Source organism: Pseudozyma hubeiensis, assembly GCF_000403515.1.
Source record: "Pseudozyma hubeiensis SY62 DNA, scaffold: PHS15, whole genome shotgun sequence".
Classification (NCBI taxonomy): domain Eukaryota; kingdom Fungi; phylum Basidiomycota; class Ustilaginomycetes; order Ustilaginales; family Ustilaginaceae; genus Pseudozyma; species Pseudozyma hubeiensis.
Window position 1 is genome coordinate 202,398 of NW_012133797.1, and position 18,960 is coordinate 221,357.

The 18,960-nt window shown below is 54.3% G+C and overlaps 8 protein-coding genes across 8 annotated transcripts; 4 read left to right on the forward strand and 4 right to left on the reverse strand.

Moving 5' to 3' along the window:
• Window positions 1-38: 38 nt before the first annotated feature.
• Window positions 39-2,938, forward strand: PHSY_001292 (acetylxylan esterase; the record flags this gene model as incomplete). Its single annotated transcript, XM_012331924.1, has 2 exons — window positions 39-269; window positions 1,946-2,938. The coding sequence occupies 2 exons, from the start codon at window positions 39-41 to the stop codon at window positions 2,936-2,938; spliced, it is 1,224 nt and encodes a 407-aa protein (XP_012187314.1).
• Window positions 2,939-3,064: 126 nt separating this feature from the next.
• Window positions 3,065-5,154, reverse strand: PHSY_001293 (XPG I-region protein; the record flags this gene model as incomplete). The annotated part of the gene is made up of 3 exons (XM_012331925.1): window positions 3,065-3,328; window positions 3,471-3,554; window positions 5,119-5,154. The coding sequence occupies 3 exons, from the start codon at window positions 5,152-5,154 to the stop codon at window positions 3,065-3,067; spliced, it is 384 nt and encodes a 127-aa protein (XP_012187315.1).
• Window positions 5,155-5,336: 182 nt separating this feature from the next.
• Window positions 5,337-8,177, reverse strand: PHSY_001294 (hypothetical protein; the record flags this gene model as incomplete). Its single annotated transcript, XM_012331926.1, has 1 exon — window positions 5,337-8,177. One exon carries the CDS (start codon window positions 8,175-8,177, stop codon window positions 5,337-5,339), a length of 2,841 nt encoding a protein of 946 aa, XP_012187316.1.
• A 118-nt stretch (window positions 8,178-8,295) lies between these two features.
• On the forward strand, window positions 8,296-11,577 carry PHSY_001295 (glycoside hydrolase; the record flags this gene model as incomplete). Its single annotated transcript, XM_012331927.1, has 4 exons — window positions 8,296-8,363; window positions 8,496-8,583; window positions 9,581-9,722; window positions 10,058-11,577. 4 exons carry the CDS (start codon window positions 8,296-8,298, stop codon window positions 11,575-11,577), a joined length of 1,818 nt encoding a protein of 605 aa, XP_012187317.1.
• A 603-nt stretch (window positions 11,578-12,180) lies between these two features.
• On the reverse strand, window positions 12,181-13,386 carry PHSY_001296 (glycoside hydrolase; the record flags this gene model as incomplete). Its single annotated transcript, XM_012331928.1, has 1 exon — window positions 12,181-13,386. One exon carries the CDS (start codon window positions 13,384-13,386, stop codon window positions 12,181-12,183), a length of 1,206 nt encoding a protein of 401 aa, XP_012187318.1.
• A 1,472-nt stretch (window positions 13,387-14,858) lies between these two features.
• PHSY_001297 (hypothetical protein) lies at window positions 14,859-17,639 on the forward strand (the record flags this gene model as incomplete). The annotated part of the gene is made up of 1 exon (XM_012331929.1): window positions 14,859-17,639. The coding sequence occupies one exon, from the start codon at window positions 14,859-14,861 to the stop codon at window positions 17,637-17,639; it is 2,781 nt and encodes a 926-aa protein (XP_012187319.1).
• Window positions 17,640-17,759: 120 nt separating this feature from the next.
• Window positions 17,760-18,116, reverse strand: PHSY_001298 (hypothetical protein; the record flags this gene model as incomplete). The annotated part of the gene is made up of 1 exon (XM_012331930.1): window positions 17,760-18,116. The coding sequence occupies one exon, from the start codon at window positions 18,114-18,116 to the stop codon at window positions 17,760-17,762; it is 357 nt and encodes a 118-aa protein (XP_012187320.1).
• Window positions 18,117-18,313: 197 nt separating this feature from the next.
• On the forward strand, window positions 18,314-18,890 carry PHSY_001299 (hypothetical protein; the record flags this gene model as incomplete). The annotated part of the gene is made up of 3 exons (XM_012331931.1): window positions 18,314-18,363; window positions 18,463-18,551; window positions 18,646-18,890. The coding sequence occupies 3 exons, from the start codon at window positions 18,314-18,316 to the stop codon at window positions 18,888-18,890; spliced, it is 384 nt and encodes a 127-aa protein (XP_012187321.1).
• Between the last annotated feature and the right edge of the window lie 70 nt (window positions 18,891-18,960).

Genomic DNA, 18,960 nt, shown 5'->3' on the forward strand with positions numbered 1-18,960 from the left:
AAACCGGGTAACACGGCCATATTGGAGCGGTAGGGTCAATGTTTCGTATCGCAAGCTCACTCGAAGAAGTTGATCGATACGATGACGAGGAGAACTACCACCCGAAGAGCATCACAGCGCATGGTCGGGATGACCTGGACGAACATGCGCACCAGTCGATCGCCTTACTTCTGAGCAGCCGCTCGTCAACCAATGTGGACGTCATCCGAAGCGGGATCCATCGTGAGATCTTTCAGAGACATGGAACATCGATACGCATCTCGAGTATCGTATGCCACACATGCCACAGAGAGACAACGTGCGCCACGCAAGCTGCAACGTGGTTCCTGAAATGTACCTGTTCGCACCCAATGATAAGGCCCATTTGGCCATCCGCTCAATCGTGAGAAGCGATGCAGATTTTCCAGTCATGCTCTTCCATGCTACAGGTCGGAATCGCTGATGCTACATGCCGGGACGGGAAGGCGAGTGCTGACGGGCTCACTGAGTCAGGCACAGCGGCGGGGCTGAACAGATTCCGTGACGGATAGCAACGCACGCCGTGGACCCTTGTACGCGCTGCAGGTGATTTGTTCCTGGTTGACCGCCATCTGCGATTAGCTTTTCCAGCTCCGCCGCTCTGGGGTGCGCGAGGAGCACGTTTTTCCCACGTACGCGACGTGAGTGCTGTGTTGCGATAACGTGGAGGGATATCGGGAGAAGAAATTGCAATTAAAATCGGGCTGTGCGTCGTTACCACGCCTATCAAAAAGATCGTCGAAATGATCGTCAATGAGTGAAGGTTGTCACGTCGATGAGCTGAGCATTCACATGGAGTCACAGTAGGCGCGAGAGACACTGAACGTCCGCTCAAACCTTTCACTTACGTGTTGCGATAGTCATCTTACGATACAATCCCAGAGCCTTCATTCCACGGACGTAAGCAAGTCACCATGCCGAAAGGCGTCTGAAACACATTTCACCGTTGGATCGCATTGATGCTGGCATCGAGCTAGTGGCATCCTATCGATTGCCAAGAGATAGCCACTGGAGTGTGAGAGTGGTCCCCCGAGCCGACAGATCGCCACCTTCCACGCTGTGTCAGCGCTCTTTGCGCCTTGCTGCTGCGAGGATGCAGAGCCGCCACACGTCCGAACGAGATCCTCTTACATCTCGGTGTTGCGAAGAAACATACGAGTTTGTGGAGTGTTTGTGGCTTTGTCAGCGGTCTCGTGTTCTCCGAGGCGGACTACAACCTTTGATCGACAGACACCGGCTATTCACTTCTAGACTCGGAAGACGTCCCGGACCGTCAGCGCCGTGTTTCATCCAGCGGTCCAGATTCGTTCGCACAAACCCACTCGGGATTTCTTCATATCCGGAATTCATTTCGGAGATAAAATTCTAATTAATTAAAAGAAGACAAAATGACATGGAATCTGAGTCTCGAAGATCATATCCAGAAAAGTGGGTTCACCGAAAAATTCAGCACTGCCAAGCGAAGGTCGAGGTCTACGCCCACATTTTGCGGTAATAATGGCATCTGCCCGCCGAAAGCGTCTTCGGACTCGAACTGACAGATAGCTGGCCGACGAGAATATGTGCGAGAGGCTCGAAGCGTCGTCGCTGCTGAATGCTCGCTGCTACGAGACAAGCATCGATGGGAACAGGAGTTCAGCTCGTTCTTTGCAGTGTGCCCAGAAGACGGTGCATAGACATCACTTTGAAGTTTCAGCAAAGTCAGCTTAGTCTGCGCCTCCACTGCAGGAAAGTTCGTAGGCCCACCTTCCGTTGTATCGCATCTTGTCGGGCCTTTCATTTCCCTCTTGATTCTTCTCACCATCATCTAACGGTCGCGCTGGCAACTCGCGAGTATCACATTCCTCGTCCCGATCACAGCCTTCGTTGCCATACACGCCTCCATCGTCCCGTCTTCCTTCAAGCGCTCTTTTCAGACTTTCGCCAGGCAACCGACAGTCAAGACATACGAACACAAAGTGGCATCATGCACGTCTCAGGATTCGTCAAGGGCGCTGCTGCCGCAGCGTTGCTGCTGGTCGGTACCAGTTCCGCCACCAGAATCTCAAAACCATCGCCTTATGACAAGTACGCGCTGCTTGCCCAGCAAATGGGATCAGGAGATGTGTCGTCTTCGTCTCTGGTGCAGCCAACCTGGATGCGTTTGCAGCAGCATCTCACCCTTCCTGATACCTCGAATCCTGAATTAGCGTACGAGTCATTGGGATTAATCGTACCTGGTCTCAATCTCTCGGTGCTGAAGGGTGAGGGTGGAAATTATTCCCTCGCTGGCATTCCTCTGAACAACACCGCAAGCCTCAACGAGGAAGAGATCGCCCGCGCTAGAAATTGTCCCGAAATCGAGTTCATCACTACTCGCGGTGCAAACGACTCTTACCCAGACAGCTTCTGGCTCATGGAGATGGCTCGTCAAGTCATGTCGCAGTTGCCCAATGGCACATCGAGGAGAACCGAGACGCGATACAACTCTTCCATCGGCAACGACCTGACATCGCAAGTCAACGCAGCGCTCAACGGTAGCTACTGGATCGCCAACTACACCACACTCCTTGCTCAGAGCTGTCCTGATACCACGATCATCATGATGGCTTACTCACTCGGCTCCGCTGCCAACATCATTGCTACCAACCGCCCTCGGTTCCCTCATAGTCGTATCAAGGCATTGGTATACTGGGGATCCCCTTTGCACTCGCCTGGTCGCCCACAGAACCGCGGTACCGCTCAGTCCGCCCTCGGTCAGGTCGGACTGGTGGGCTACCGTACTCCCCGAGGCATCCAGCCAATCGTTCGAGATTATTGTAACGAGGGAGACATCATCTGCACATCGTCGGGAAACCTGACCGTTCATTTGGGCTATGCCAACTCTTCCATCCAGGACGAGACGGTCGACTACCTGGTCAAAGCCGCTCTTCAGGCCTGAAGAAGATTGCGCCACTAGGTCTTTTCTGCGCGCGTTGTCGTCTGTCTATCGCTTCATTTTGTTCCTTTGTCGTAGTGTTCCGCAGTCACCGTTGTAATCTCACAGACATGTTCCATAACATCGCTATTAGTTTTCGCCGGATCTGTGAATCAGGCGACGAAGCAAAGATCGATGACAAGAAGCTGGGGGGTCGGATCCTGTTCCCGCAGAGTCATCCACTATTTCGGCTGCTTGAGGTGTTCGAAGTAACATGTTGGAAAATTCGGGACCGAACGGCTGCTCTGGGGAAAGGCCGAAAATGCGGGATCCGGCAACGAAGCTTGCCGTGTCGCAGGACATTCGGCCCCGTCTTAACCCCGTCTTTATCACATCTTGGAGGACTGGCAAAGCCTAGACAACGGAGAAGTCACGCCGATGCAGGGTGCGGAATGAAACCATTGTCTGACCTGAGAGTGAAAAGAAGAAATAAGATACCATGTCTCTGTCAGGTTTAACCTTTTGCGGATTTTCAAAGCCAGCCAGACACGATTACCCGACGGAGCGGGTCTCGGAACTGATACCATTCAATCGGGTGAACAAAGGGTCTTGCCAACACGATGACCGTCATCGTCGTCATCTACTGTGACGTCAACCAAGCAGAGGTTACAGATGGACTCTACGCTTTCATAATGATCGCAAGACTCGACAGGCAAATCCTGGCAGCTCCCGGCATCATTGAATCGAGTCACGGCAGGAGCGGCGTCAGCAGCGACTTCGCTTTTTTTGCTTTGTTAAATTGTGAAATGCGGCTAACATGTCGTCATTTCCGGATCGTCGCAGATGCTTACAGTGTATATCGACGCTGCACGAAAATCGTGACTCCGGTTGACCCTCATTGTCTTTACGGTATGCTGTAGACTAAGCGCAGTAACACCATGATGCCGCTCGACGATTGAAGTTTGTTAAATCTTGTTCGAGGCGAAGGTCCGTAGATAAAAAGATGGGAGCTCTCAGATAGGCTGCAGCAACGATCGTGCTTTGTATCTCTTGAAACAAGAACCCTGGAGACGACAAGGCAAAATGATGGTATCTCACGCCTGGAACTTAATATCGAGACCACTCCCTGTATTTCTTCCCTTTAAGCGCACATCGCAGCCTCATTCATAAGGTGACCATGAAATGACAGGCTGGAGACCTAGTGGAAGATCGGAACTATGGCATCGAGCTGAGCGACAATGCTTCTGTCTTTCACCACACTCGCACCAGCCGACTGATGGCGAAGGCAGTTGTGAGATCTCAAGCGTCTCGGGCTGCCATCAGGATTTCTCTATATCTTGTTCCCACGATGCATGACTAAGGTTTATCGGAAAGGGTCCAATCTTTCCCGAGCCGCAAGTTCAGGGTAGGAACCCAGAAGTCAATTTCGAGGATACGTCCGAACGGAATCCGACTCGTACCGATCGACATCGGATCAGCTTCTATCCAGATTCAAGCGCCTGCCTACATGAAATTTCTTGAAGGCGGCAGTCCACCCTAAATGAAACGAGCGGCGAACTCTGCGATTTGCAAGCTGAAAGCATGTATCTCTTTCTGCTGCCTGGCCGAAGATTAGGTCATCAGCGAAGGGGAGCCGGTTATGAGACCCCAGCGTGCGCGAGAAAATGGATCGGGTCGCATGTCGACACGCGTGCTTCCCACAAGATGCGGGAGGCACGAGCAGATCCAGGATTCGCACATCGGCAAAGACTCGAGATAAGCGCTTTATGACTTGAGCCCACGTGCCCAGCAGATTTGCTGCGTGATTCGTGGATCCACGATGAGCGGTGTGGCCTTACGTCGTTCGAGTCCAGGAACGGGGCGCCCGGACGACAACAATTGAGGCCATGATCCGAAGAATGCAAGCGAGTTCCCCGTCACGAGTGAGGTCTGAGCACTTGTTGTGTGTCGGAGCTTCGAAAGAACGATAAGCTGGGTAAGTCGGACGCACCAGACAAGGAACTTCAGGATGCGCAATCGATATTGAAACTGATAAGGTGTCCAAGGCGATGGCAGTTCAGGGTGCAACCCCCAATTCGGCGGATCCGACGTGGCACAGAACTGTCAGATTTTGGCAGCGGGATCTTCGCTTCAGGTCTGGGTTTTCTCCGATGGGACGATTTGATCGATTGTTGCGACCCAAGTTTGACCCTCGCTAACCTTACTTCGCTTCGAGGCACGACCGGCCGCAGCGTTCTCATATCTCTCAAGCTCGAGCTCGGCGGACTTCAGGTCGAGACGGAAGGAGTATTACTTTTATGTATCTGCTGCTATTAACCAAAAAAGAGACGCGAAGCTACAAGACTACCCACAAGGATCCATTGCGAAAGCTGAAATAAAAGAAAGTGTGATAGGACGAACAGATGCACTACAAGGGCTTCGCTCAGAATGAGAAGCGAATAAGCGCAGGGTTGAGAAGGAATGGCGAGAGCAGAGTGGTCACCGTGATGAATAGAACCGGTAGTAGCGTAGGCCACTCGGTGATCTGCCATCCGATGGGCACTGCGGAGGTAGCCAGCACACTCACCGCCGCTACGATGGCGAGGCAGAGCACATTGGACTGCCAGAACTCGCGCAGCACCAGTGGCGCCTCGGTGGCAAAGTGGAAGTCGCTGTCGTCCTTGGCGGTGACACCGAATGAGATGGGCAGCGAAACCAAGTAGATCAACGACGCCTTGATCAGCGCAAACGAGAGCGAGACAATCGTAAGCAGGTTGATCGGGTACCAAAGCAGGTGCTGTCCGAGAGCCACAAAGATGTTAGCATCGCCGCTTCGGTGACGAGCCACCGTGACACCAATGAAGCCACTAGCGCCAAAGATGACCAGCGAGACAATCCAGTACTCGAACGTGGAGACGAAGAAGGGCAGCAACCAGGGTTGCAGCCAGCCCTGAACAAAGTACAGCGCAACCGCACTGGGCAGCGAGACTCCGATGGCGAGGTATCCGGCGGCGTAGGTGAGCAGGTTGAACTTGTAGTGCGTGGGCACCTTGCTCGACCAGAACACGGTGCGGATGAGCTTGGGTACGGGTCCATGGACGGGCCATCGCCACAGCGGGTTGAGGAAGAGCTCAAAGATACCGTACGTATACTTGCGCCAACGGTTGAGCTCGTCCATGTAGGTCAGAGAGACACCTTCCTGGAAGCCATAGTTGGAGTAGGTGGCCCATCGCACGATCCAACCATTGAGAAGAAGACGGAGGCCAAGGTCGAGATCCTCGGACACGGTCTCCTCGGACCAAGGCTGGATGAAGCCATCGCTGGTCGAGGCGCTGAGCGACTCTTCAGCGAGTTCGTGAATGGCCGACTTGCGGATGAAAGCGTTGTGTCCAACAAATGGAGCCACTTCGCCCGTAGCCGTCTGCCACGAAATGAAGAAGTAGACAAAGCGCATAAAGTAGGCGAGCGACTTCTCGAAGAATCCAGTACCGACGATGAGCACACCGGAGCAATGCTGCAAGATACCGACTTCGGGAGACGACGCCATCTCCCAAGCACTGGGCAACAGAGAGTCGGCAGGAATACGGGTGTCCGAGTCGATGAGCAGGATGAGCTCGCCGATACTGACGTCGCCCTCGCCCTCAGCTTGAGGGTGTCGTTCCTTGAGCACGCGCTGGAGCAGAGAATGGCGGTCTTGGTTAGGGTTGGCGAGGATCGACTCTTCGTACTTCTTGGCGATCTGCATGCTGAAGTTCAAGTTGGAAGCCTTCTTGAAACGACCAGCACGCACAAACATGTCGCCGTGGCGAGGGCGGGCGATCCAAGCGATGTCGTGACGACGGTAGAAGTCGAGACGCGCCTGCTTCTCCTCATCGTCGATCACAGCCATACCATCCTCGCCAATGAGAATCGAGGCGGTACCTCCCTGCAACTCGTACTCGGTGATTGCGGCGCGCACCGAGTCGAGCGTGGGCTGCAGAACGTGCTTGAGCGATTCCTTGTAGACGGGCACCTGGATGGTGACGTGGGGAAGGATGGTCTTGCCGACGGGAGCCTGGGGACTGACACCAGAGTAGTAGCGCGAGTTGCGCATCATGGGACGGATGGGACCGAGCGCCATGGCAACGCAGCTGGCAACGTTGTCCGCAAGAGGAAGAAGAACCAGGAACATGGGGAAGATGGCAAGTAGGGCGAGAAGGTAGATGGGCTCGCCGTCCAGACGAACTGTCTGAACGATGAGGCGGATCCAGTTGGCAACGACAACGGTGGCGATGCAGACACCAAGACCACGGACTGCGCCGGCGAAGGACTCGACGCTGCGAACTTCGGGAACGTAGTTCTCAAGCTGCGAAAGGTCCGACTCCTTAGAGTTCGAAGAGGTGACAACGGTGTTGTCGACCGTAGTGTTGAGCGACATGAGGGAGGGCGAGCGCGAGATCATGCTGTGGCGGGCTGACGCAGTGGGGTCTGAAGTGATCGACCAGACGTAATCAACGAGCAGACGCTCGAAGGCACGCACTTGCTGGATAAGGTCTCGGCAAGACTCTGTCCAGATAACGAGCACCTGCTCGGTATCGGAGAAAGCCGCCATCTGGGCACGACGCGCACCGCCCAAGTAGTCGAGGCTGTGAACCACTTGCACTCGCTTGGAAGAGCTGAGGCGAATCTCATTCTCGTCAGCGTTGAGCGTGGAGAGCGCAGCGGCAACAAGGGGAGTGTTGATGATGATAGCGGCATCGCAGTTGAGCTCGAGCATGGCACGGGAGAAGGCAGGCATCGAGGAGCCTTCTTGCGGGTATAGGATGTAGCTTCCGACCTGGACTCGGACGGCTACGGCGTTGGTGAAGTTGTCCTGCCTGCACCACTTCTCGGTCACTGCAACCGAGAAGATGTGGCGAGCAAGGACGAGCGAGGCGTGTATAGCGTCCGTCGGGGCCCCTGCTTCAGCCGGGTCGTCAGCCGTGGAGTGGTACGTGAAAGATCCGGCGGAGCCAGCCGACGGAGCGGTGGTCAGGATGTAAGAGTCCGCACGACGCTTGGGGCTCTGGTGGTGACCTCTTGCTGACGAGTGGGAGTAGCTGTGATTGTTGGAAGATGAAATTTCCGAAGGAGGCGAGATGCGGTCCTCGTCATCCGACTCCATGACCTCCATGTCATCATCTTGGTCTTGATAGTAATGGTAGCCACCGTGGTGTGCAACACTTGATGCTGGCGTAAGGTTGTGGTTGAAGGTAGGAAGCGAGGGGAGCGAAGAGACACTGGGGCTAGAGTCGGAGGACTGCATCTTGTCTCTGTGACTGGCAGCCAGCGATCGCTAGCAGACCAATGTTGATTGCTTGTTAGGGTCAAGGCAAGAGCTGCGATGAGCAAGTTCAGAAGAAGCGGCCGCGGGAGTCTTGACGATGGGACCGGATGAAGGGATGGATGAGGAAAGGAAGAAAGAAGAGAAGGGGGATGTTGAAATGGACAAGTAGGTGGTGTGAGACGAGTGAATGTATGAAGAGATGCCAGTTGGAGTATGTTGAGGATCAAGAGCGACACTAGTAGGCCAGTCGACGGACGATTTTACTATACGCTAGGTGTGCTGGTATCTTTCTGACAGTCAATTGAAGCCCAAGCACTGCGAAGGATCAGCCTTCTTGCTTTCAGGTACTTCTGGCAAGACAACACTACGGCCAATGATTTCGTGGGTAGGTATCGATCTGGGAGAAGTGAAAACGAGGGCACTGTCAGATTAAGCCGAGACACGCAGATAGGATTGCGGCCAAAAAGCGGGAGGAGTATTGCAGGTCCCGACTGCGCCGGCAACGCACCATGATAGACGCACACACATGCCACACACAAACCAGTCTCGGATACCAGGTTACTGTGAGACTGCAAACCTTCTGGTCGAAAGGCGCTATACACGGATTGCAGATCAGGGTCGTGGTCGAAATCCTGGGATCTATAGCCAGAAGTCTGAACATGGGTTAGTATCAGGCTCAGGAAGGCGATCCATGTTTCAGACGGGCGGGTCCGCCGCCTCTCGGACAGAGTGGAAAGCCCGTGGGTTGCTGGAGAAATTGGCGAGGCATCGCCGCCCTTGGGAGTGTCAAGAACGACGAGTTGAAATTTCGTTTGACAGGCGGAAAGGAGTGCGGAACAGAGGCAGGCACAACAAACACGGCGGAGGTGGGACAGACTTGTTTGTGCAGCTGCATCTCGTGTCCATCGCAAGCTCGGGCTCACCGACATAGATGTCTCGGCTGGGCTTACAGACGGCTGTTCCGCGCCGTAAAAACCCTGCAGCAGGATCTCTCGTGCCACCGATGGATTCTTGGGGTTATCATTATGTAAAATATATATAAAAAAGAATGATCTGCGTGAGTGACCGGGAACCTACCCAGGTTTCAGCTTTCGGTGTATCCGCGTGACGCCGCCGACATTGAGGCGCCTGTTGCCCATCCAGAAGCCAATTCGCAATTCTGAGACAAAACCAGAGGTTGGCCGCGAAACCTCCTTGCAGTCCGCTTATTCTTTCTGGATCAAACGTGCGAAGATGACCCAGACCCGCTTTGCCAACTGTGCTCACTGTTTGCCGGACATACACATCGGCAACAACGAGCCAAGGAGACAAGGCGCCCAGGCAAGACCAATGCGTAAGAAGTTTCAGATAGCATTCTGGCTCGGCTCTTGATCTGGCCGTAGCAGTTCGAGTTGGCCTCTCGTATTACGATGCACCCTGAAAATCGTTCGGACATACGCAGCGAGATCGACTTTGTTCAGAGCCACAAATTGTGCGCCGAGTGTTTGAAGATAGTGGAAAGTGGTCTCATTGCCAAATCTAACGGTAAAGAGCAGAGAAGAACAGCTTGTAGAAGGCCGCTGAAAACTCTCAGCCCGTGTCATCTGAGCCTCGTGGTAAGGATATCGTCTCAATCCTGCTGCTATCGATAGCAGCACTGCCCGCATACGAATCAAGAAGGAGAGACGCGCCGTTCGTATCACTCTTGTGCAGCCTTCCTCTCTGCAATTTGCCCGGAGCGTCGCAGGCATCCCCTTTGCTCGTTCTGTATCAATCGACTCGACCTTGCCATCGCCTCACTTTCTTCCTTGCCGTGTCTCCTACAACTTGCACGTCCTCCATCCCGGCTTCCTTCCCTCCCACATCCTTTCTCCCTCAAGCATCCTCTTCCTCACACCGACGTCAAGACTTGCCTCTATTCACAATGGCTTCATCATCAGGGCACACTACTCCCATGGAGGAGAAGAATTACACCTTCTCGCCATCGTCGCAGGTCCCTCACTTTCTGCGAAACCACTACAGAGCCTCAAGCTCGCAGGGCCACGGCCGAATGCCGGGCTCTGGCTCGAGCAGTGCCGCCTCGTCGGTCATTCATCTGCCCCTTTCGCAATCGCGAAACACGGGTCTCAACGAAAAGATGGCTCCTTCTACAGCCATGCAGACCATCCCCGTCTTTGGCGGCGATAGTCCTGCTCGCACCAGCAACAACCCATCTGCTAGCGCCAGCAACAATCCATCTGCTGCGTCCTCCATCACTGCAGCTGAGAAGCCAGCCAAGGAAGGTAGGAGGTACAACCTTGCTTTCACCTTTTTTGGACTGCTTTCCATCATCCTTGCCGGAGTTGTGATCGCTTTCGGCTGGATCAACACCCCTCAACAGAAGCTCTGCCTTGCCTTCGAGGATGACTTCACAGGACGCACAACTCTCAACACGGACAACTGGGAGTACGAAGTTAGAACCGACGGCTTCGGAAACAAAGAATTCGAGATGACCACTACGCAGGCCAACAACTCCTTCATCGAAGATGGCAAGCTCTACCTTGTGCCCACGCTCACCTCGGACGAGACCGGTGAAGCCGCGATTACTGGCAACTACACCTATAGCCTCAACTCCACCTGCACCGCGTATCCTCAGACCAGCACTGCCTGCGAGAGTGTATCCAACTCGACGTTGGGCCAGGTTCTGCAGCCAGTCAAATCGGCAAGGATCCGCAGCAAGGCATCGATCAACCGCGGTCGTATCGAAGTGCGGGCTCGACTGCCCGCAGGTGACTGGATTTGGCCCGCTATCTGGATGATGCCCGAGGACTCTGTGTACGGCGACTGGCCGCGAAGTGGCGAGATCGACATGATCGAGTCCAAGGGCAACGTCGTCGAGTCTCGCAAGGATCGTTACCAGAACTCGGTCACCTCGACCTTGCACTGGGGGCCCTCGGCGGCTACGGATCGCTGGGGTCTCACCACCTCCAACTTTTCCGTTCCGCGCGACTACTTTTCCGAGGATTTCCACACTTTTGGTCTCGACTGGACTCCCACCACCTTGACCACTTGGGTTGACAAGCCAAGCCGTACCATCATGAAGCTCGACATGAACCGCGACTTCTTCACCTTCAGCAAGCTCTCGCACTTGCTCTGGAACGGTACCGCCATCGACGACCCCTGGGCCGGCAAGAAGGGCGCTCCCTTCGACCAGAAGTTTTACCTTATTCTCAACGTCGCTGTTGGCGGTACCAACGGCTACTTCTCGGATGCCGACCGCAACAAGCCCTGGCAGAACGCCGGCTCGAACCCAGTCTCTGACTTTTGGGCCGCCCGCTCGCGCTGGTTGCCCACATGGCCCACCGATCCCAAGAAGCGAGGAATGGCCATCGACTCTGTCAAGATGTGGCAGCGATGCTAAAGCGTTCTAGGCGATTCGCAATGATTGTCATTTCCTTCATCGGTTCTGCTTGTATATGCTTCTGTCTGTCGTGTCATGGGTCCTCGCTCCGTAGTTCACGCTGTATCTCGCTCTGTCGCACTTTCAATCTAATCGTATAGAAACACAATCAGCCGAGACTGAATAAGTAGGACAAAATGCAAGAGCCTAGAGAGACCTGGCAATGAAGAAAAAGGCCAGCAGAAAAAAAATGCATAAAGGCACCGGAAAAGCATGCGAAATTCGACATCGGACCCCGATGTTTAATCCGCTCGCCGAAATGAAGTGTCAATAGGCAGGATCGGGTGGGTTTACGCGACCTCATATCGGGTCAAACAGTGCGACCAGTTCAGTGCAATGTACAGCCGAGTCTTGAGTTATTTATTTACAACAGGCACAGATGACGGGACCAGAATGCTCTGCTTTCTTCTCTCTTGCGAAAGGAAGGGTATGCGAATGCTGCGATTGAACTAAACGGTGACACTGTACAATGGAGCGACGGGAACAACTAACTTGCGAAAACTACTACTATCACTATTACTAGTACCATCATCGAGACTTGAGGAACGGTAATGTGCAGAGCTTCTAGCACTTCTGCCACATGCGAACGCGATCGACGGCCATGCCTCGTTCTCTGGGATCAGTAGGCCAGGTTGGGTACCATTTCTTGATGTTGTTCCAGAAGGTTGTTGCTGGATACGCGGATTCCGTGGTCCAGGGAGCGTCGCCGGCACCTTGAAAGTACTTGCCGCCGACAGCTACGTTGAGGATGAGGTAGAAGTCTTGGTCGAACGGAGCGTGGTTGGGGTTCTCGCTGCGGATCCAAGGGTTGTGGATGGGAGGCTCGATTTGGATCTCGCCAAACTTGCCATAATCCCACATGGGCTCCTTTGGGAATTCGAAGGTGTTCATCGTGTTGCGCGGATCGTCGACGTAGACGCGCATGCGCTTCTCATTCCACTCGAGCACGTAGTTGTGATAGCCCTGATTGAAGTAATCGCGCCATCGGAATTGATATCCCGTGTGGTGATCACCGGCGTTGGTCCTCCAATCAGGTCCGAAATGATACGACGACTGGACGGCACCGACAGAACGCTCGTCCTGTCGCTGGCGCGGCATATTGCCCGAGGATTCCATCAGATCGATCTCACCGCTGGCGGGCCAGATACCGTAGACAGAGTCGCGAGGCATCATCCAGATAGCGGGCCAGAGCCAGTTGCCTGTAGGCATCCTGGCTCGCACTTCGACTTTGCCGTAGCGAATGGAATGCGACTTCTTCGTTGTGATACGTGCGCTTTGGATAGGCTGGATCATTTGGCCTTCGGCGAAGTTGTTCATCATGGCGCAGTTCGTGTCGCCGTCGCCTGTGCAATTACCACCGGCGGCAAGGTCAAGCTTGATACCGTCCATGTTGAAGTAAGGAGGCCAGAAGTTCTCTACCGTCAAAGTTGGGACAATGTAAAGCTTGCCGTCCTCCACGTAGGCGTTTTTCTCGCTGTCCGTGGTCCAATCGAACGAGCCTACACCGTATCCACCGGATTGGATCTCGTGCGACCAGGTGGTCTTGTTGAATCCGTTGGAGAAATCGTCGTCCAGAACCAGGCAGAGTTTGTCTTGCTTCTCCACTCGAAGCACACCGTCGAGCACGACGGCGACCATGGCGGCGACACCCATCAGCACGCCGATGAGAACGACTCGCTTGTTCTTTTTGTTGATGCGTTTGGCCTCTTTGCTGTCTAGCCAGGCAAGACGCGCCTGTGCCGCTGCCGAGGCTGCGGTCTTCTTCTCCATGTTAGGGTAGATGTGTCCCGACTCTTGCAGACCGTATAAGGCAAATGCTTGACTTGTGTGTCGACGATTGAAAGTCAATGTCGATATCAGTTGGAGGAGAGGAGGATAGCTGGCGATGTTGATGATGAGGAAAGGAGGTACCGCTGCGCTTAACGAGGAATCAAGGCAGCCGTGCTCGAAGAGTCTGGCAGGCAGTTTGATTACCGGCGAAAAAGTCGCTGCAAGCTTGCGCACCACGTACGGAGGCCACAGATGACCTTCCGTTAAAAAAAACAAGCTAGATAATCTTCAACGAGCCTTCCACGGACCACCCTCGATTTGGCGCTGACCAGACCCTTCGGATCTGGTACGGAGGCGTCGTGCAACCACGGTCTCGGCGGGAGAGATCAGCCGATAGCAATTTCGTCACTGCTCAAGGCAATGCACAACCACAAATGTCTCGGAGGCACGTTAGTGTCCAGAGCCAAGAGCGCTGCCGCATGGTGCATGCAGCCCGGGACCGGATCGACAAGCGCGTGGAAGAAATCGCGCATGGCTTCTGGTCGCCGGCGTTGGGGGATCCGTATGCTGGCTAAGGATTTGCCGAATCTTGCGCCTTACCTTGCAGCGGCGGTCAAAAGACTCTCGCCCTGCCCATCAAAGCGTCATTTGCGTTTGCCGCCAGGCATCCATGTTTCAGACTCGAATTTTCCCGTGGCGACTTTGGACCAAACAACACTCGTGTCTCAGGCGCATACCCAAGAATGGTCTGACCTGGATGCCTTTAGCAAATACTTCCTAAGAATAAATAAACCTGAGTCAGATCCGAAACACCTTCGTTGATTGCACCTGGGTCGACGGCTTGACTGTCTTGAGAACGTTCTGACATCCAGCAAGGCTCTCACCGATAGCGACCCACGGCTGCTTTCGATCCGCAAATCTTTTGTGTAATGTGTTCGAGTGGGATGGTTTTGACTGCGCCCAGCTGCAACGGGAACCCGTCAATGTGGGTTTTGCCGTGTCTATCGATCGCTCAGGTCCGAAAGCCACTGCAGATTGGACCCACAGTGGGCCACACCACTAGGCTCTTGGCAGAAACCGTGCAAGAACAGACAAGGCACCCTCGTTCTCTTAGCCGTCAACGGTCAGAGCTAGTCAAAGCTGCGATTCCCAGTTGCGGCCAGTCGTTAGAAGGACCCTTTGCTGTTAGCCTGCAGCCTGACTTTTTCCAATCTGCAATCCTTTCGAGGTCATTCCTACTTTGCACTCCCCTCGCCTTCCGACTTGTATCGCTCTTACGACCCTTTGCCTTTCTTCGATCTTGTTGCGCTTTGCTCTCTGACCACAACAAGCCTAAGTCCATCCCCTCCCCCCTCGTAACACCAGCAGTCTTCTCAGAGTCGGCTTAGGCTAGAACGAGTGGTCGCCAGGGCTCACTCAAGGCTTATACTCCTCTTTCGGCAATCCAAAGGACTCGACGTTAAAGAAGCAAGATGGCCACAAGCTTCTCGCGCAGTGGTCTCATGACCCACGCAACACAAGCGTTTAATGCCATCTCAACTACCACCGCCGCAGCGAGCAAGAGGCTGAGCGACTCGGGTTCGCCAGCTGATGGTCTTTCGGCCGCCTACGTCCACAACCAGGCAGCTGCACGTCAACAAGGCACGGAATCACCCGAACAGACCACGCTGCAGTTCCACTTGGCACAGCAGATTGCCGAGTCCATGTATGACAAGGCTCGTCGCATCAACCTTGCTCGCGAGGGAAGTGGAAATGACGGCATCTTCCTCCGTGCACACGACAACGTCTACGCTGCCTACCCGATGGACGCCTACCGTGGCGTGGCTATGCGGAGTATCAAGACACTCCGCTGCGAGGCTGCTATCATTGTCAACTCTGACATCATCGATTCTGCCCTTTCAACGCTTCGACCTGGCCAGACCGAGCTGATTCTCACACCTCAGCAACGTGTACAGGTCGTCAAGGATCTCGACAGTCTCTGGTCCTGTCGCAAGGGTCAGGGTGCTGCCTTCATCCAGGCCGAGGCCATCATGGTGGTCTGGACCGAAGATGGCAAGGACCTGATGGATGCAGCGCTCAGCTTCCAGAACTCAGTGCTCGACTACTTCGAGTCGCTTCGAAGAGGCAACTATATCGAGAGCCTCATCGAGTACAGCTCGAGCAAGAAGTCGATCTACGGACACTCTAAGTCCAACAGCGTCGCTAGCTCGGCTGCTTCCTCTCAGACTCATCTACCATCCTATCTCTCCCGTTCCGAACTTGGACACGGCAAGATTGGACACGCATCATCCGCATCCCACGGCAGCGCCTGGAACGAGAAGCTGCAAGACTTTTCCGAAAAGGACGCCGAGGCTGGTATGGTACCACAGTTGACCAGTGCCAAGCGACCCATCTACCACCTGGCTCCCCTCCTTACAGGTCTCAGTCTGGGCCTCAACCTTCTCTTCAGCGGTATCTTCATGCGCAGCATCCTGGTGACCTGCGTCACCCTCAACAACTATTGGTATCTCTTTGCTCTGCTTGTCATCCCCTTCCTCATGATGCTCACGCAGTTCTTTACCGATAACATCTTTGGATGTATCGCTCAGATCTTGATGCCGTACGGTCAGATGAAGAAGAACTCGCTCTACTACTCGGGCGAGAAGCCCGTGCCTCTTCCAATCGATGTCGAGCTGCCTTCGATCACCATCCAGGTTCCGGTTTACAAGGAGTCGCTTGACAGCGTCATTGCGCCCACCATTCTCAACATGAAGAGGGCCATGAAGAAGTACGAGCTTCAAGGAGGCAAGGCCAACATCCTTGTTTGCGAGGACGGCATGCAGCTCATCAGCGAAGAGGAGCAGCAGGCACGCAAGGACTTTTACAAGACTCACGAGTGCGGTTGGGTCTCGCGTCCCGGTCACGGCCACAACGGCTTCGTTCGTGCCGGTCGCTTCAAGAAGGCGTCCAACATGAATTTCGTTCTCGATTTCATCGCTGACGTTCAGCAGCTGCTCGATGGCGGTCGCGCTACTTCCTACAACGAAGCCTTGGAAATGACGCTGCAGGCTCGCGACGGCATCGCACAAGCTGATGGCGACGTGAGACTTGGTGAATACATTTTCCTGATCGATTGCGACACTCGCATTCCCGAAGATGCTTTCCTGGACGCGGCCAGTGAGATGGAGACCTGCCCTGAGGTGGGCATCCTCCAGCACTGCTCCGGTGTCATGTACGTGGCCGACCACTTTTTCGAGAACATGATGGGCTTCTTCACGGACATTGTCAACTGGTCCATCTCTTGGCTCGTCGCATGTGGTGCCACGGCTCCATTCGTCGGCCACAACGCCTACATCCGCACCTCTGCTCTCCTCCAGGTTTCGGAACGTGACCCCAAGACAGGTCAACTGATCACTTGGTCCGAGAGCTCGGTCTCGGAGGATTTCGACATGTCGCTCCGTCTGCAGCTCCAGGGATACGTGATCAGATGGGCCACGTACGCCAACCTGGGCTACCTCGAAGGTGTCTCGCTCACGCCTTCCGACGAACTCAACCGTTGGCAGAAGTACGCCTTCGGCTGTTCGGAGATCATCATGCATCCTCTGCGCCTGTGGCCCACCAAGGGACCTCTCACTCCGCTTTACAAGACGTTCCTCTCCAGTTCGCGCTGTTCGCTCGCGCAGAAGGTGACCGTCTCGTCGTACATGTTCAGTTACTACGCGCTGGCGATGAGTCTGCCGTTCGCCATCAGCATGTTCATCACCGTCGGCCTCTTCGAGCCCGAGACGAAAGCGTACATCATCGACTCTTTCAAGATCTGGCTCTCGATTCTCGTCATCTTTTCGGCAGCCGGTACTGTCGCTCGACTTCTGTGCTTCCTCCGAAGCAAGCAAGAGGGATTCTTGCACGCTCTCAAGAGGCAAGTCGTCTATCTCTTGCCGCTCGTCGTCTTTTTCTCTGGGCTGCCGTTCCACATTCTTCTCGCCATCCTGGCTCATCCGATTGAGTACAACATGACGTGGGCGGCCACGCAGAAGGACGTTCAAGAGACAAGCATTCTCGACGAGATCAAGGACATCCTGAACCGCTACTGGGACTGCTATCTGGTCATGTTCAGCTTCCTGGCGCTCATGCTGCTGTTCGGCACAAACCTGCTCTCGCAGGAGTTCTGCATCTACGGAATCAACCTCTACTGGCCAGGTTCCATGTCCATTGCAGGGCACCTGCTCTACCCCATTCTGCTCAGTCCCGTCTTCATGCGTTTCAGCTTCTAACCTCCCCTTTCCAGCCAGATGTTCCCGATTTGTCACCGGTATTCGCCACGGTACTCGCATTAATAGCAACAAGTTTCACAGCAAGGATGTTCTCTGAAGATCGTGACGGCAGTGTGGCTTTTAGATCCGAGCAAGTTGAGCTTCTTCGAGGAATTGATTGTTGGATGGTGTACTGATTCGGTTTGAACCGTGATGGTCTCGGACGATACAGGAGAGTCCAATGTCTATTTTCTCCGGACCTCCAACTATGGACAGACTGAACTCTAACACTCCGTCTGCGGCGGAAAACCGACCCTGTTCCCTGGATTGCAACGTGCGAATCGGCGTCATCGTGCGTAAAGGTTGACAGCCTTTTCTCCACATGGCCTTGACACAGAGGAACCCGCGCAGAGCAGCAGCCAATGCAAGGTCTTGGGCAACGACGCTTGGACGTCTCTTGACATCGCAGCTGACTGACAACCGTGTTTTCGGAAACATGCGTCGGCTAAGCTACAGCACGGCTGGCTGTGTACTTCTGACTTCGGCTCTGTGTCCAGTGCCGAATCTTCTTTTGACTCAGCAGCAGACCGAACCGACGTTGCAAACTAGGAAGCCATCCTTTACTCATTGACACCATCTCTTTGATACATCGACTCCTTTCACCGACTTCGAGCAAAGACGGAACATCACACACAATGGCGGCACAAGATCAAGGCACGCCCAACGTGGCATTCCAGAGCGAAGCGTAAGTGCCACTTCTTTGCTGAGCGACGTGACATCGAATGCCTTGCGTTGCTGACCTCCTCCTTTGACCTTTCCCCTTTTCTCGTTTGCTATGACACAGCAAATACCCCCACCAGACTACTGACTTCCGCGGGCCAGGTGTATCAGCAGAGAACCCAGCGGGTGCCTTCCCACGAGATCTTCGACAGCGTAAGTATTCGCCGTACCTTGTCATCTCCCTCTGCGCCTTTACTGACACACCTCCCTTTCCGAATTCTTCCACCAATGCTTTATTTCTTCGCAGCTGATCCGGATCCGATCGAAGCCCATCGACCAAAGAGCACCATCTTCGGCGCCATCGAGAATCCATACGCCCTCCAAGAAGCACTCACCAAGCTCGAATCCGGTCTGGACGAAGTCATCAGCCTCTTCCAGGCCGAAAAGAACACTCTCGCCCGCGAGGGAGGCTTCACAAAGGGTAAAGAGGGAATCGAGCTCTTCGAATCGTGGAAGCAACAGCTGGAACGCATCAAACGAGGCGAAGAATGATCTCCCTCTCACGCAAACAGTCGCCAATATTTTTTCCGCGATCACCTAAAATCATACCATTCGAGTACAA